We start from the raw sequence: 14,460 nt of genomic DNA, 5'->3' as shown, positions 1-14,460 counted from the left end.
TCATGAACACTGTTGGGAGACCCTCCTATCTGCAGGACACACAACATGGTGGTGTTGCAGCTCAGCTATGCGACACCACTTTATCTGTATCCTTACTAAACATGGACATCTTTGGAGGTACTGGGGGAGATATAGTAGGAATTAAAAAACAAAAAGCAGGGGGCTAGGGTGTGAGCCCGGGAGGGGGATTCAGTGTGGCTTCGCGATAAGGGCCGAACTCCGGCCCCAGGCTTCCTCAATAAAACACATCGCTGGCAGATATCTGGAAAAAGACTCACACATAGCAGAGTCTTCCTGTCAGCCAATGGGAGGCTTCAGTCCCTGGAAGAACGTTGGCAGCAGGATAATCCATCCCTGGTGTGACTGTTGGTGATTCAGCACCATTATGGTTTTGTTAACTCAAGAGGCTGTAGTATCTATATCCTGTTGAGACCAAACTGTCATGGGCGAGGCTTTGTTTTTGTTTTACTGCTGCCAAACATGTGGTTAGGCTGTTGTCCGCTTTAACTCCATATTGTAGAGCTTCTAATTTGGTCAAACAAAGAGCGACAGGCTCTACTTGTTCCCTTATATTAAATGTCTTTATGCTCTTCCAACCAAGAACAAAGTCCCTTAAATTCACATATAAGCAGGGCAAGTGCTCCCATATGTATCTGACTATATCCAATTCTTAATAAGGATTTCAACAAAAGGTGTAATTATATTTGAACCGTATTCTAACATTTCTCACTCCTACCCACTACAAAAGGTTCACACAAGTGATTTCAACTCCACCTAGTGGTACATAATAAACACTTATTGTACACTTGGTGTCAGCACCATTTGTGGTTACAGCAAATTAAAAATAACACAACAGCTAAAGGGTCCAGATTAGTTTGAGTCTCACCAAGAGAATAAAAGACAAAAGATACTATGACAGAACATGTTTAGTCTACTTTTGAAATTGCAGAGGAAGTGGACATCAAAAAGGTGTGGGCGGGCTCAAAATGATGTGACCCCATGGAGCACGAGCTTCTCTGAGTCTAATATTTCCTGCTTCCCCGACAAGCCAAACAGGAGCCTCGAGTCAGACGGCCTCCATCTGCTGGGAATGTTATCATTGGTAACCCGAACAGTACACAGCAGATGTTCAATCGACAGAGCACACACACACATCTCACACATATTTACGTAAGAAATTGTTTTATGACAACAAGTTGAACAATACTAAATTAGAATTTGAGTGTTTTTGTTGTAGCAGTGAAATCACAACAATCAGTGCAATGCTTGAAACATACAAAATCAAAAACTCACTGTCTGAGCTTAAATGGGATTTTGTAAACTTGGATACAGTAACCTGCTATAAAAATTGGTTCTCATTTATAAGATCCAGACATGGTCTTATACATAATGATTTTGGCTAACAGTTAGTGTGTTTAGTGAATGTTTACATCAATGACAGCCTTGTGATTGTCTCAGAGGAAATGAGGCTTTTAGTGGTCTGAAAACATTTTCTCAACTTCATCCATCCAGTCGCATGGAGATTCTTCTTCAAAGTCTCTGTGAAGAGAGGAGGCACAGCACAATACATGTGAACTTTGTATTCATATTAGAGGTCATGCAAAAACACTATATTCTATACATCGGATATCCAACAGAGATTCATACAACCGTCTCCTTGGACATACTGTAAATATTCAATGTGAATTTTAATGTGAATATTAATTATTTTTATACAATCAGAACAGTGGGTTCTGAATTTGTTTTTGTGCAATCTGAGCAAAGGAAAATGTTAATTCCTTTGCTCAGATTGCACAAAAACAAATAGTATAAAATCAAATAAAAGTGCTTACAGGATTCTTTAGGTAAACAAATGAAGGAAATACAAAAATGTAAACAGACAGTGTTACATATTCTTATACACACACAGACACACACACACACACACACACACAATATATTGTTTTCAGCGATTAATTAAAAATGTTTTTGAGAATTGATACAGTACCACAAAACATAATATCACGATACTCAAGTGTATACATATTTTCTAACACCCTTAAAAGCCAGTGCTAGTGACGTCCATTTCGGGACGTCAATCATCAGGACTTCCAAAGCCTACAGGTATTTCCCTTTTTGTCCTGCTGCTGTACTGTACCAGTCAGATTAGATAACTATGCTCCTACTTGGTAATATCATGATAAACACAGCAATAAATCAGGGTTACTAACGTGTCCTCGTCGTCAGAGCGAGGCTGCAGACGGTCTTCATCTACTGCCACTTCAGGCTCAGGACCGTCAGGGTGGTCACCCTGCGGCTGGAAGAGGGGTCCCACCAGAGGGTCGTCGCCTGAAAATGGAAACCACAGAGGACTGTGTATATTATCTACTACACCGACACATTCCTATGTTCCTATCAGGACGCAATTTGTGTGCGCTTCAGCAAAGTTAAAATAACGTGTATTCAGATATCAACAGACCTCCTGTACTTATTAAAAAGGTGCTGAAGGCTCTGCTCAGCTGGGCCTTCTCCAACAGACTCAGAAGCCTCTGAGGAGGATCCCTGTCCCATCGTTTCCTCTGCCTGCTGTCCTCTGGCTCCTCTGATACACCTGGGAAACCAGGAATACAGCTGACACACTCTGATACTGTTTGTGATTCTCCAAACTTCAATTTTGTACAAACGAGGGAGTAAAAACATTGCTACTGCTATCATACTTCCATGAGTGGTACCTGTGAGGGATTGGCTGGTTGATGTCATGCTGTCAGATGAAACGAGGCTGGCATTGGCCAACATCTGCAGCACGGTGTCTGACGGCTCAGCGGCCCAATGCCTTCGAGGACCTGGCTCTCTGCTTCCACAGTGGGCTTCAGCTAACTCCACACCTGAGGTAAAGGGTTACTTTAGATTTGTTTCTCGTCCATCAAGAATGGAATTATTCATTCATCCATCAGAAAACCACTCAGATAAGACTTTTCCAGTGTTTGCTGAGTAGGTATAGCCGAGTGCCGTCAGAAATATTAAAAACATTTGTTTTACTGGCAATCACATGTATGTTCCTATAAATGTGTTTCTCCCAGAATAGCAGCAGTATATTCCTTTCTTCATAACACATTGTAAACTTTGACTTAGACTGTACCTTCAAATGTTGATGTTTTTATTAAACTCTTCTCTCCCAGAAGATTAGCCACCTTCTTTCCCTCTTCTCTGTTCCATCGACCCGTACGCCTCCCCTGTTCCTGCGTCTCAAGCGCCTGTAAAAGATTCAAAGCACTGCAGTAAATCAAACGCATAACATGAGCACTGTGGCCATCTGAACTAACAGCAGCTTGTCAAAGGTCAGATTCCACATAGGGTCACCACAGCTGGGGAAATTGTGTAAGAGCTTAAATTCTCGCTTCAACACCCTGTTGTGACAGTACGTCGAACTGATAGATGGGCAGCCATGAAATCACTTCAGGTTCAACTGTTTGAGCGACTGTTACCATGCAGGAGGCTCAACTGCAGGGAACTGCACTTTTAAGTGCACAGACTGTGTCTGTACCTGGGAGGGCAGATGTGCACGCAGGAGTCTGGAAACCCGGTGAGAGGTCAGGATGCTGTGCAGGGACGGCCTGTCTTTTGGGTTTGTCTTAAACATCTGCTTGACCAAATACTGCAGCTCGTACGGCAGGTGATTTGGGAGGGGAGGGTACGCACCCCGACACACCTTGAGAATGAGGCTCTTCCAGCTGGGTGCCTGGAACTGGACACAAGAGTGAGGCGTGAGGATCTCCGGGACAATAAACCATATTGTCTGAGCCACAAAAAATACACAGCAGATAATCTAACTCAGCTGAAGATACTGGGAATCCATCATTCCACAACAATGCTTTGCAGTATCTCACTGTGCAGTAAGAAGACAGCAGGAGTATGTTATACAATGATTCATTGACAATATTTGGAGAGAAGCCCACAGTCAAGCCCAAGGAACATGGAGAGAGGAGGGAGGGGAAGTACCGGGTGTCGCAGGGTGCAGAGCTCGTAGAGAACACAGCCCAGAGACCACACATCACTGCAGAACACATAAACAAAGCGATGGTTATTCATTCACACCAGACATGCGTCATGTACTGGCACAGGCAAAAGAATACAAGACTGGTTAACCCACACATGAGTTACAAAATCACTGCTAGGGTAGCAGATTTCCAGGGAATATTGAAGGTGGAAACTTTCCATGGGAATTAATGGGATTAGGGGAGATTATTTGCTCAGGCTGTATTTACCATGTCATATCCAGATATACAGGACTGTCTCAGAAAATTAGAATATTGTGATAAAGTTCTTTATTTTCTGTAATGCAATTAAAAAAACAAAAATGTCATGCATTCTGGATTCATTACAAATCAACTGAAATATTGCAAGCCTTTTATTATTTTAATATTGCTGATTATGGCTTACAGCTTAAGAAAACTCAAATATCCTATCTCTAAATATTAGAATATCATGAAAAAGTATACTAGTGTTCAACGAATCACTTGAATCGTCTAATTAACTGGAAACACCTGCAAGGGTTTCCTGAGCCTTGAAAAACACTCAGCTTGGTTCAGTAAACTAAATCACAAGTATGGGGAAGACTGCTGATCTGACTGCTGTCCAGAGGACCATCATTGACACCCTCCATCAGGAGGGTAAGACACAAAAAGAAATTTCTCAAAGAGCAAGCTGTTCACAGAGTGCAGTTTCAAAGCACATCCACAAAAAGTCTGTTGGAAGGGGGAAATGTGGCAGGAAACGCTGCACAACCAAGAGAGATGACCGCAGCCTTAACAGCATTGTGAAGAAGAGTCGCTTCCAGAATTTGGGGGAGCTTCAAAGACAGGGGACTGAAGCTGGAGTCCAGGTATCAAAAGCCACTGTTCACAGACGTGTCCGGGAAATGGGCTACAATAGCCGTATTCCCATGGTCAAGCCACTTCTGAACTCAAGACAACGGAAGAAGCGTCTGACTTGGGCTATGGAAAAGAAGCACTGGACAGTTGCAGAGTGGTCCAAAGTCCTCTTTTCAGACGAAAGCAAGTTTTGTATTTCATTTGGAAGTCAAGGCGCCAGAGTCTGGAGAAAGGCTGGAGAGGAGCAAAATCCAAGTTGCTTGAAATCCAGTGTGAAGTTCCCACAGTCAGCGATGGTTTGGGGAGCCATGTCAGCTGCTGGTGTTGGTCCACTGTGTTTCATCAAGCCCAGAGTAAATGCAGCTGTGTACCAAGAGATTTTAGAGCACTACATGCTTCCGTCTGCTGAAAAGCTCTATGGAGATGAGGAATTCATTTTCCAGCATGATCTGGCACCTGCCCACAGTGCCAAAACCACCAGTAACTGGTGTACTGACCATGGCATTACTGTCCTCGATTGGCCTGCCAATTCCCCTGACCTGAACCCCATAGAGAATATGTGGGGTATTGTGAAGAAGAAGCTGAAAGACACCAGACCCAACAATGCTAATGAGCTAAAGGCCGCTATTGAAGCATCCTGGGCATCCATAACACCTCAGCAATGCCACAGGCTGATTGCCTCCATGCCACGCCGCATTGATGCAGTAATCCGTGCAAAAGGATTCCCAACCAAGTACTGAGTGCATTAATGGACATTTTCAAATGTTTGATTTTGTTTTGCTGTTATAAATCTTTTTTTTTTACTTGGTCTGAGGAACTATTCTAATTTTTTGAGATAGGATTTTTGAGTTTTCTTAAGCTGTAAGCCATAATCAGCAATATTAAAATAATAAAAGGCTTGCAATATTTCAGTTGATTTGTAATGAATCCAGAATGCATGACATTTTTGTTTTTTTAATTGCATTACAGAAAATAAAGAACTTTATCACAATATTCTAATTTTCTGAGACAGTCCTGTAGAAACTAAGCTTTTACCATATCATAAACAGACATAATCCATTCATTTGTCAAATACAAGCCATGTAGTGAGTTAGCTAGTTAACTAATAGGGAAAGGTACAATGTGGGCTGTGTGCAAACTAATTTTTTAAAAAGTGAACAACTGAGTGGAAATAGATGAATTAAAACACCTCAATTAGCATGCTACACTAAACTACATCCTACTACAAAACTAGCAGAAGGGGTGAACAAGTTATATGTGTGTGCTTTGCTTTAGTCTACCATCTGCAGGTTAACTGACATACTAAAAAACATTTATATATTATATTCCTAGCATTAATATAAACAGAAATGACATGGATGCACATAGTGCTTTGTCTAAGTGTGTGTAGAATGTAGTCTGGGCTATATTTTGAAATTGTGCAAAGTTTTCAAAATACCCAAACTTAACTTCCCTTGAAAAATGTCCAGAAATGTTCCTTTGCCCTTTGCAACTCTAATAACTGCTGAGCTGAGAGCACAGACTGTTTTGCAAACCCCTCATTGTTGGTGTATTTATTGACACTCAACAACATCCAAGACTGGATAATGAAAAGCATTGTGTGGAACATCAAGCATATCGGGGAAGCAACGACAATAGAGTATGATGGGAGTTTTGAAAATTGTTGGTGCTCAAAACTACGTAATAATAATGTAAAGAAAACAGAGCAAACACAGTTTTTCTGCATGTTCTATACATTTGAACAATATGGTACATGGTCTGCATGTGCTCTACCTCCAAAGTAATAATCAGAATAGATACATCACATTCATGTGGTATTTGTATACTTTTCTTTCTAATTAATTGTATGCTGTTCCTGTGTGCCTCTCTTGTCTCTTGTTTATTGTACGGCTAAACATAAGTGTGTACATGTATATGGCCCTCTGTAGCACATTCTATGAATTATATGTATTTATATATCAGCTTTTTTATGTTAAAGACCCAATTTCCCCACATATTTTCATTTGATCTTGTGCCATATAAAAAGGGAGGAACCAGCCAAACAAACATAATATACCTCTTATTGTTGTATGGCTTATTGTCCCAGATTTCTGGAGCCACGTAATATGGTGTCCCAACATATGTATGAGCGTATGCCTTTGAGCTGCAACACAATCACATAAAAAGTCAGAGCTAAAATGTAACAGCAGAAAATCAAACAATGGAGCCAAACTGTAAATTGATGTCCTTCTCTTCCTGTACCTGTTCAGAATACATGCTGAGCCAAAGTCCCCAAGCTTGATTATCCCATTATCTGTCAGGAAAATGTTCTGGGGAAGGAAATGAAAGAGAAGTGATGACTTAACATGAAGCCAAAATAAGAGCAGCCAGCCATTGCAAAATGATGATATTAGTCGGAGATAATGTTGTGATCTTATCTCGATCAGCAGTTTCATCATTGTTCATTTCACTCCACAGCGCTCACACTGATGAGATTTTATCAACATGCATCCAACCAATAAACTAAATGATCGACTTCTTGTTCGGATTCAGAGAAAAAAACATAAAGAAAATCTGATCATCCTCATGAGTTCATAATGTCTGTTCTATGTATTGATTAGACATAAAATGACATCTATTAACATGTATAATTATTAACTATAATGTCTACTAATATACCTTGGACTTCAGATCTCTGTGCAAAACTCGTTTATCATGGATATGCTCTGCGGCAGCACACATTTGAGCAAACCACCTCAAAATCTGGAAAAATAAAAGATGATAATGATTTTTTTTTTTTCAAACAGTTACATAAAATAGTGAGAATAATTGCAGGAAGTCAAGGCCTACATCATCAACACAGAACTGCGTAATTTTCTGTTGCCGGATCCTCTGGAGCAGGTCTCCTCCACTGCAGTACTCCATAACAATACAAAGGAGGCCATCAGCTGAACAAACACAATAACACTGCATATTCCACAATCCGGACAATAATAACTGTATGTCTTGTAATAAGAGAGTTAGGTTTGTGAATACCTTCGAATGCCTCCCTGAAGGCCACAATGTTTGGATGTTTCATTCTGGAAAGCAGGATGGCTTCTCTCCTCGAATTCTCCAATTTGGAGTGATTCTATAAAAATGCAAATACAAGAATGAATGCCTTCTCTATTATGCAAAACAAACAGCCTCCACGTCTCTGTGTGGGCAACAAAGGTAGGTTATCAGCACAGAGCAAATAACATTTCCATATCCGAGCCCCCAGCTATAACATAAAAAATATGTTTATGTTTAATATGATAACTAATATGATATGCTGCGTTGGGGGGGTCCAGTTCAAGGAAACAGCTACAGTAGCGGTTTTATCTTTGTTTGCACATACCTTGGGAAGCTGGATTTCCTTAAGCACATACTTCTCCTGATTGATTTTACACCAGACTAACAAAGCCCGACCGAAAGACCCCTCACCGATGACATTCTGGAGCGAGTATCTCTCCATAAAGCTCCTAAAACAGACGACAAAGGATAAAAACAATAACTAATCTAGCTCCAACAGACTGGGCCGCTGGAGATCAGAAGAGAAAGATTGTCTTATTTTAGTCTTCAGTGCTCATATTAAGACATTTAAAAGACTAATTCACCAAAAAATAATCTACTCGTGCTGTTTGTTTGGCCGCTACTTCCTTATTATTGTATGACGTAGTACCATACACTCACCTGTACTGCACGTCGTGGCTGCTAGATGGCGGTAGATTATAATCTCTAAATCAAGACTAGTTTTCGACCGTAATACTGTTATAATTAGTTTCTAATTGTTTCATATTATAGGATTTTGTTTTTCAATTGCTTTTATGGTGTATTTATTTTACAGTAGTTTCCTTTTTTATGCTTTTCAATTCATTACGTAATGTTATTATGTATACACTGTAGGCTATGTTCATAATTTTGATACCTTTTTTTCTACCATGTTTGCCCTTTTGTCGTCGATTAAACGTTTTATCAGAATAAATTGCATCTTTATATAAACAGATTGTGGTGCATACATGTTTTTTAAACGTAATGCGTAACAACTCCTCCAGAGCCCGGATAGCTCAGTCGGTAGAGCATCAGACTTTTAATCTGAGGGTCCAGGGTTCAAGTCCCTGTTCGGGCGATCAAAGTTTTTAAATAGCTTTAAAATGTACCGGACTGGACCAGACTCTTAACTACGGCACACCTTGTAGTTAAAATATCCTAGCACTTTTACACAAGCAAATCTGACGGAGTAAAATATAATACAATCTGTAGGAGTAACATACGAAAGACTTCCTGTTCTGACACAAATCTGTTCACTACCATAAAATATGAAAATCACATTATGAGATAATGTAAACTAAGATCTTTATTTTTAAATAACGCAGACTTGACATTCCCTGTGATGGATTGCACAATTTACATCTGCTAATAGATTTTCATATCACACATCAGTGATTGGAGACCACAAGAAATACATGCTATGCATTTGTAAACGGTCAGCACATATTAAAGTCTACCTATTTTGTAGTTAAGCTTGAGCTGAAATTTGAAAACACACTGGTATGGTCCTTTAATGTTGAGCAGAATTCCCCTAGCATCTTTTACAGCATAACCAAACGACTGCATAGCGGGTCCAAATGTCTAATGTTTGCCTCATTACCTTCTGCGTGTTACTCTCTGGCAGTGCCCCAGTCCTGTAGGCCAATAATTTTCCACAGGAGGAAAATAAAGGCAATAATGAGGTAAATATTGGACATGGTGCAACAGTTTGTCTACAGCTCCTGAATTTTGCTGCACAAGCTGTTTGGGGAGCTGAAAAGATCCAGCATTATCTATAACTGCTTATCCTTTGCAGGGTCTCGTGAGGCTGGAGCCGATCCAAGACATTGGGCGAGAGGCGGGGTACACCCAGGACAGGGCGCCAGTCAATCACAGGGCTGCGAGAGACAGACAATCATTCACGGCAATTTGAAGTCGCCAGTAACCTGCATGTCTCTGGACTGTGGGAGGAAGCCGGAGGACATTGAGAAAACCACACGCTAACATGGGGAGAGCATGCACACTCCACCCGTTAATTTGTACGAAAAAGCCCCGTACAAACCTCAGTTGAGCTTCCACTGACAGAATGATGAGTTTAAGTGAACTATTCCTGAGAAGACAAGACAGCAGTGAGCTCAGTTTGCATTATATAATGTAATACCAGTGTAACTCAGAAAGTGGGCCAGCTGCAATCTCCAGCGGGTGAAGGTAAAATCAAAAGTACACACAAATAATTGTATTTTCAGAACAAACTAAACATATTTATAACAAAAAATAAATACATTTCAATATAAAGACCCTCTGACAAATATTCATACAAGCTTGTTCTTACCTATTTAAACTCAGTTCTACAAATAAAACATGTTAAACTGAGAGTGAAGGCATGTTCTGTGTCCTACATCCATGATAGATGTGAATGATTGCGAGAACTTTCACCAGGAATTTGAAAGTATTTAGTTAGGTGATACCCGTGAGATGAAAATCATGTTTTCCAGGAATAGGCATTTTTATTGGTGTTGGTGGTGCAGAGAGAGCATTGCAAAGCAGAATCATAACACATGGTATCTGTCAGATACTGTGATACTTCTCTTCTAGTTTGTGCTGACAGATGACTGACATGAAGCAGCTGTGGGGCAATAAATATGAAAACTGAATAACATTAAGAACTACGGTCTAGAGGTTTCTCAATCCCTGGGTTGGGCCCCCATGTGGGCCTCCTTGATGTACAGAGATGTTTCTAAGACTTGATTATTGATATTTGTCTGAATTAAGCCAGTTTGGATTACATCATCACTTCTATATCCTATAATACATTCAGCACTTCATGCAAGTTGTTGAAAGAGAATATGTGAAAAGTATTCCTTATTCACTTGGCAGCTGGATAACTCAAACTCCTGGGGCCATGAGAAGTTTGGGATCAAAAAACCGAGTCAAGGGCCAAAAAAGGCCAAAAAAGAAATGCTGCATGAATGACTTTCTGTCATGTAAAAATATTTTCAGAGACAGTTGCCCATGTCATAAAATCTTTAAGCTTCAGTTAATTTTTATGTTTGAGGTTATCAGTGAAATACATCTCTTCTAACATAAAAATAGATCTTGATGTTTTGCCAATCGAATTTCTAAGAGAAGCTTACATTATATTAAAGCCATCGAATGGTCCTTCATGGGGACTGTGGGAAATCCACTGCCTGAGAAGGTGAATACTTAAATCCATCAGAGACCCATTAAAAACCAGAAAAAGATCAAATACTTGTGGTTAGTAGTTAAATATTTAAATACATATAGGATATGGGATACTTTCCCAATACTGTTATAATGTCTCATTGCCCAGGTGATACATTTTGGTGTTTAAGGCAAATTAAGATGCCCTGTGAGAATGATGAGGAAAAAAGACAAATCTAAAATGATTTCAGTTATACCATTGGTATAATAACCACTGGATCACATCATAATTGTTCAGTGATTCAAATAAAAGTGGATGAATGAACTGAAATGAAATAGTAATTCAGTTTGATCATGAGGCTGTTAAAGATAGACATCAAAGAAACACAACTATAAACTATTGAGCCATGTCAGTGAAGCTGCTTCGGGGATGTTGAAAGTCACTTTGTGGGACGATCCAAAGTTTATCTCAACTTTAAGGTCCATTTGAGCATTACACAACAGAGGATTTATCATCGTTCTTAACCTGAGAGCTTGTTGATCCCCACGTAATTATCTCGGATACTGTCACCTTGTCCCTCTTTTCTCAGTTCACTGTCTTCAGTGCTGTTTATGCTTCGCAGGCTTTGGGGATGGATCAGGCTGCTTTTTCTTTTCTTTTCTTTTTTAGTTACAGTTACAGATTACTAATACAGAGGGTGTATTATGTACTTACAAATAGGATGACATCACAATTGTAGATGTTAGCGGGCTAAAGCTTCTACAGGAGTTTCAGAGAGCTCAGCAGCACATATTAGACCAACAGGAAGTGGGAAAACACCTAACATTCTGATTATCAGTTACATAACAATGTTTTAGACAAACAACCTCAATCCTTACTGGAATGCACTTCATGAATGAAAGTCCTCTGATTATTCGAGGGATGAAAAAGTGAACAAAAGTGACATAAGATTGAAAAATAATATGCATAATGTAAACAAATCCTATTAGACATTATTTGTTGACATTGTGTGAAGAGTTACACCAGTCCTAACAAGATTATGTGAAACCCTGAATGACTTTCTGGGTTATCTGAAAAAAACAAATGTATTTTCCCCAAAGGTTGCACAGATCAAATTAGATCACTGCTGTTAGGCAGAAGGATGCAAAAACAAGTGGACACGCACAGCCTCCATATAACTATATAAAGATGGGATCATCCCATGGCAGTCATGTTTCTGGTCACATCATAATTGCAAGTACAATATTCACAATTCTTATAGCTCCTCCATTACAAAACATTCCAGAGGTACGATTCCAGGGGAAATGCAGAACATGTGGTAAATTACCTTCGAACCTGCGCCACATTCCTGAGGTAGAAGTCTCAAAATTCCACACAAGTCTCTGAGTGCCACAGAAATACCACATGCAAAAGTCACAGGAGCACAAGAAGTATACTAGAGGAAGTTATCTTAAAAACTCTGGGTACCAGTACAGCAGAACAGATATTCTACCACTGGGAATGTTTTTGTTTTGGTCTCCACTTGTCATTAAGAAACATATTTAGCTCTTTAAATGCCATGCTATGGCATTTAGTGCTCGACAGTGAGTGTGCAGTGGGTTTATCAGAGGTTGTTTGCAGAGCTAGTGATATTTCTCTGTGAGTTTGTCACTACGGGCAATCTTTCTTAACATTTGATTGTTATTATGAAACATTGCAGCTTCAAACCCTTCAATTACAAATACATGTGGGGAAAACATACATGACTGTGACTTACTGTTTGATGGGACCATTTTAGTTGAATAGGTCTCTAAAATATAGATTACTCAATATCAATTGGCTTAAAAGTAACTTGACAAAAACAGCATTTTAAAGTTAGGTCTATAGTTACTGAAGATTAGGGGATCAAGGCTGGATTCTGAACTACTGTTTTGAAACTGGATAAATACTAGTGGCCAGAGAGCTGTTTGTTACAGATAAGAAGCTGGGATTTACTTTATGAAAGACCTCCTGGAAGAGCTCAGCTAGCACAACAATTTTGGGATGTGACACTTTTGCTATGACAAACACCTCTTTGACAGGTAAATATCTTTAAAACAGCATTAAAACAGTCACATATTTGGAATCCATTGCTCACAAGCGAGAATCAGCATGTTTCTTCTTGGAGGAGGGTTGATGGCAGAGTTAATTACACTGAACGAACTGAACAGTACCTCAGTGTTGTGACAATTATGAGATAGGAGCTAAGAGAATGCTGCTCTTGCATCTTCTTTGCATATAGCTCACATTTCAGTAGGTCTTCCATAGGGTGCTTGGAATATTTGCACTATGTTGATTGTCTGATATGTTCCATCTCTATAGGGGTTTATGTTCCCCTAGCAAAGAGAAGGCTGTGAAGCTGGGCTTTTTATTATTTAAACTTTAAATAGTGCAACAAAACTCCATTCAGGAACTAAATGGAAATGGTACCATCTCTGCAAGCTTTGAGAAAGCTCACAATGTTTCTTTCTTTGAGACTGTGCCCAGAGGTAGGATTTTAGTTTTCTGGAAATGTGTGAAGCATTACATTTGGTCTTTAGTAAGTATAATGTTGCTATAGCCAGGTCTCACTCAGGCTTGGGAATAATGCTACTGCCTGAGTTTGAACTTTAACTGAAGTAGCTTGAAAAGAGATGCCAGCCTGCATCCTAGTGTTTTTCATTGATGCACACAAGGAAGACATATGTGGGAGGATACAAAAGCCTTTTCACTCATGCTTTTTTCCTACTATCCCTCAGTGCCACTCTTCTCTGACAAGAAAAAAAAACCCTTGGAGGAGATGATGGGATGAAGTGGTAAAGAGGAGGCGTTTTACTTTATTACTTTATGTCAGAGAAGCCCATGCTACATCCTTGTAGCACAAAGACGCTCTTTCCCAATTTGTCTCCTTTTGATAACCACTTTTAACTCTAAGGCACTGCACATGTTAAACCCACACTGGTGCTTTTAATTACTGATTTTCTCAGGACTGTGTGAGCATGCACAGACAATGCTTCTTTGACATCTCTCTGCCTCTTTTGTTAGCTTTGTTAGATATTTTTGAGTCGGACAAATTACACCTTTATCATAGGTCTTCTACCACAGAAGACATTTTGTCAGGTAGGATAGGTGTAAATAGGAAAATGAATGATTGCTGCTGCTTTCCACTTGGTTTCAGGGTCCTGCTGTTGTGCATGCTGACTCCCACAGTGTCATGTCTTACAGGGACACTTAAACTGAGACATCGTTAGTGTTATTCTGATCACCTGTGCCTTTGCTTCTATGACAAATCTCTGCCAACGACAACACAGAGCAGAGCTCTGCCTTCTTGGAACCTCAGCAGATGTGTAATCAACCAGAATTGGAAACACTTGTGTGGGTGTGCATGGCTGTTATATTATATTGAGGAGACTGACATTT

General features: G+C 39.8%; 1 protein-coding gene and 1 non-coding gene across 3 annotated transcripts; one reads left to right on the top strand and one right to left on the bottom strand.

Moving 5' to 3' along the window:
• Positions 1-706: 706 nt before the first annotated feature.
• On the bottom strand, positions 707-8,562 carry nek3 (NIMA related kinase 3). 2 transcript variants are annotated; one of them, XM_029446454.1, is made up of 14 exons: positions 8,544-8,562; positions 8,209-8,332; positions 7,866-7,959; positions 7,680-7,777; positions 7,509-7,592; positions 7,092-7,159; positions 6,907-6,993; positions 3,979-4,033; positions 3,524-3,724; positions 3,119-3,233; positions 2,712-2,864; positions 2,459-2,590; positions 2,211-2,328; positions 707-1,539 (listed from the first exon to the last, which is right to left on the bottom strand). In XM_029446454.1, the coding sequence occupies exons 2-14, from the start codon at positions 8,323-8,325 to the stop codon at positions 1,473-1,475; spliced, it is 1,389 nt and encodes a 462-aa protein (XP_029302314.1). In that variant the 5' UTR covers positions 8,326-8,332; positions 8,544-8,562; the 3' UTR covers positions 707-1,472. The 2 variants fall into 2 exon arrangements, with proteins under 2 accessions (XP_029302314.1, XP_029302313.1); XM_029446453.1 differs by lacking the exon at positions 8,544-8,562 and adding an exon at positions 8,468-8,530.
• Positions 8,563-8,906: 344 nt separating this feature from the next.
• trnak-uuu (transfer RNA lysine (anticodon UUU)) lies at positions 8,907-8,979 on the top strand. Its single transcript has one exon. It is a non-coding gene; the product is annotated as a tRNA-Lys (tRNA).
• The last annotated feature ends 5,481 nt before the right edge of the window (positions 8,980-14,460 follow it).

The sequence above is a fragment of the Cottoperca gobio genome, chromosome 13 (genome assembly GCF_900634415.1).
Source record: "Cottoperca gobio chromosome 13, fCotGob3.1, whole genome shotgun sequence".
In the NCBI taxonomy this organism is placed as follows: domain Eukaryota; kingdom Metazoa; phylum Chordata; class Actinopteri; order Perciformes; family Bovichtidae; genus Cottoperca; species Cottoperca gobio.
Note: the sequence above shows the minus strand (reverse complement) of the source record. Positions and strands in the feature narration are given on the sequence as shown.

Coding starts and splice junctions, on each gene's coding strand:
- nek3 (XM_029446454.1), bottom strand. CDS start 8,325: ATGGAGAGATACTCGCTCCAGAATGTCATCGGTGAGGGGTCTTTCGGT. Junction 7,593..7,679: donor CGCAGTTCTGTGTTGATGAT/GTAGGCCTTGAC, acceptor TTATTTTTCCAG/ATTTTGAGGTGGTTTGCTCA. Junction 2,329..2,458: donor CTTTTTAATAAGTACAGGAG/GTCTGTTGATAT, acceptor TTCCATTTTCAG/GCGACGACCCTCTGGTGGGA.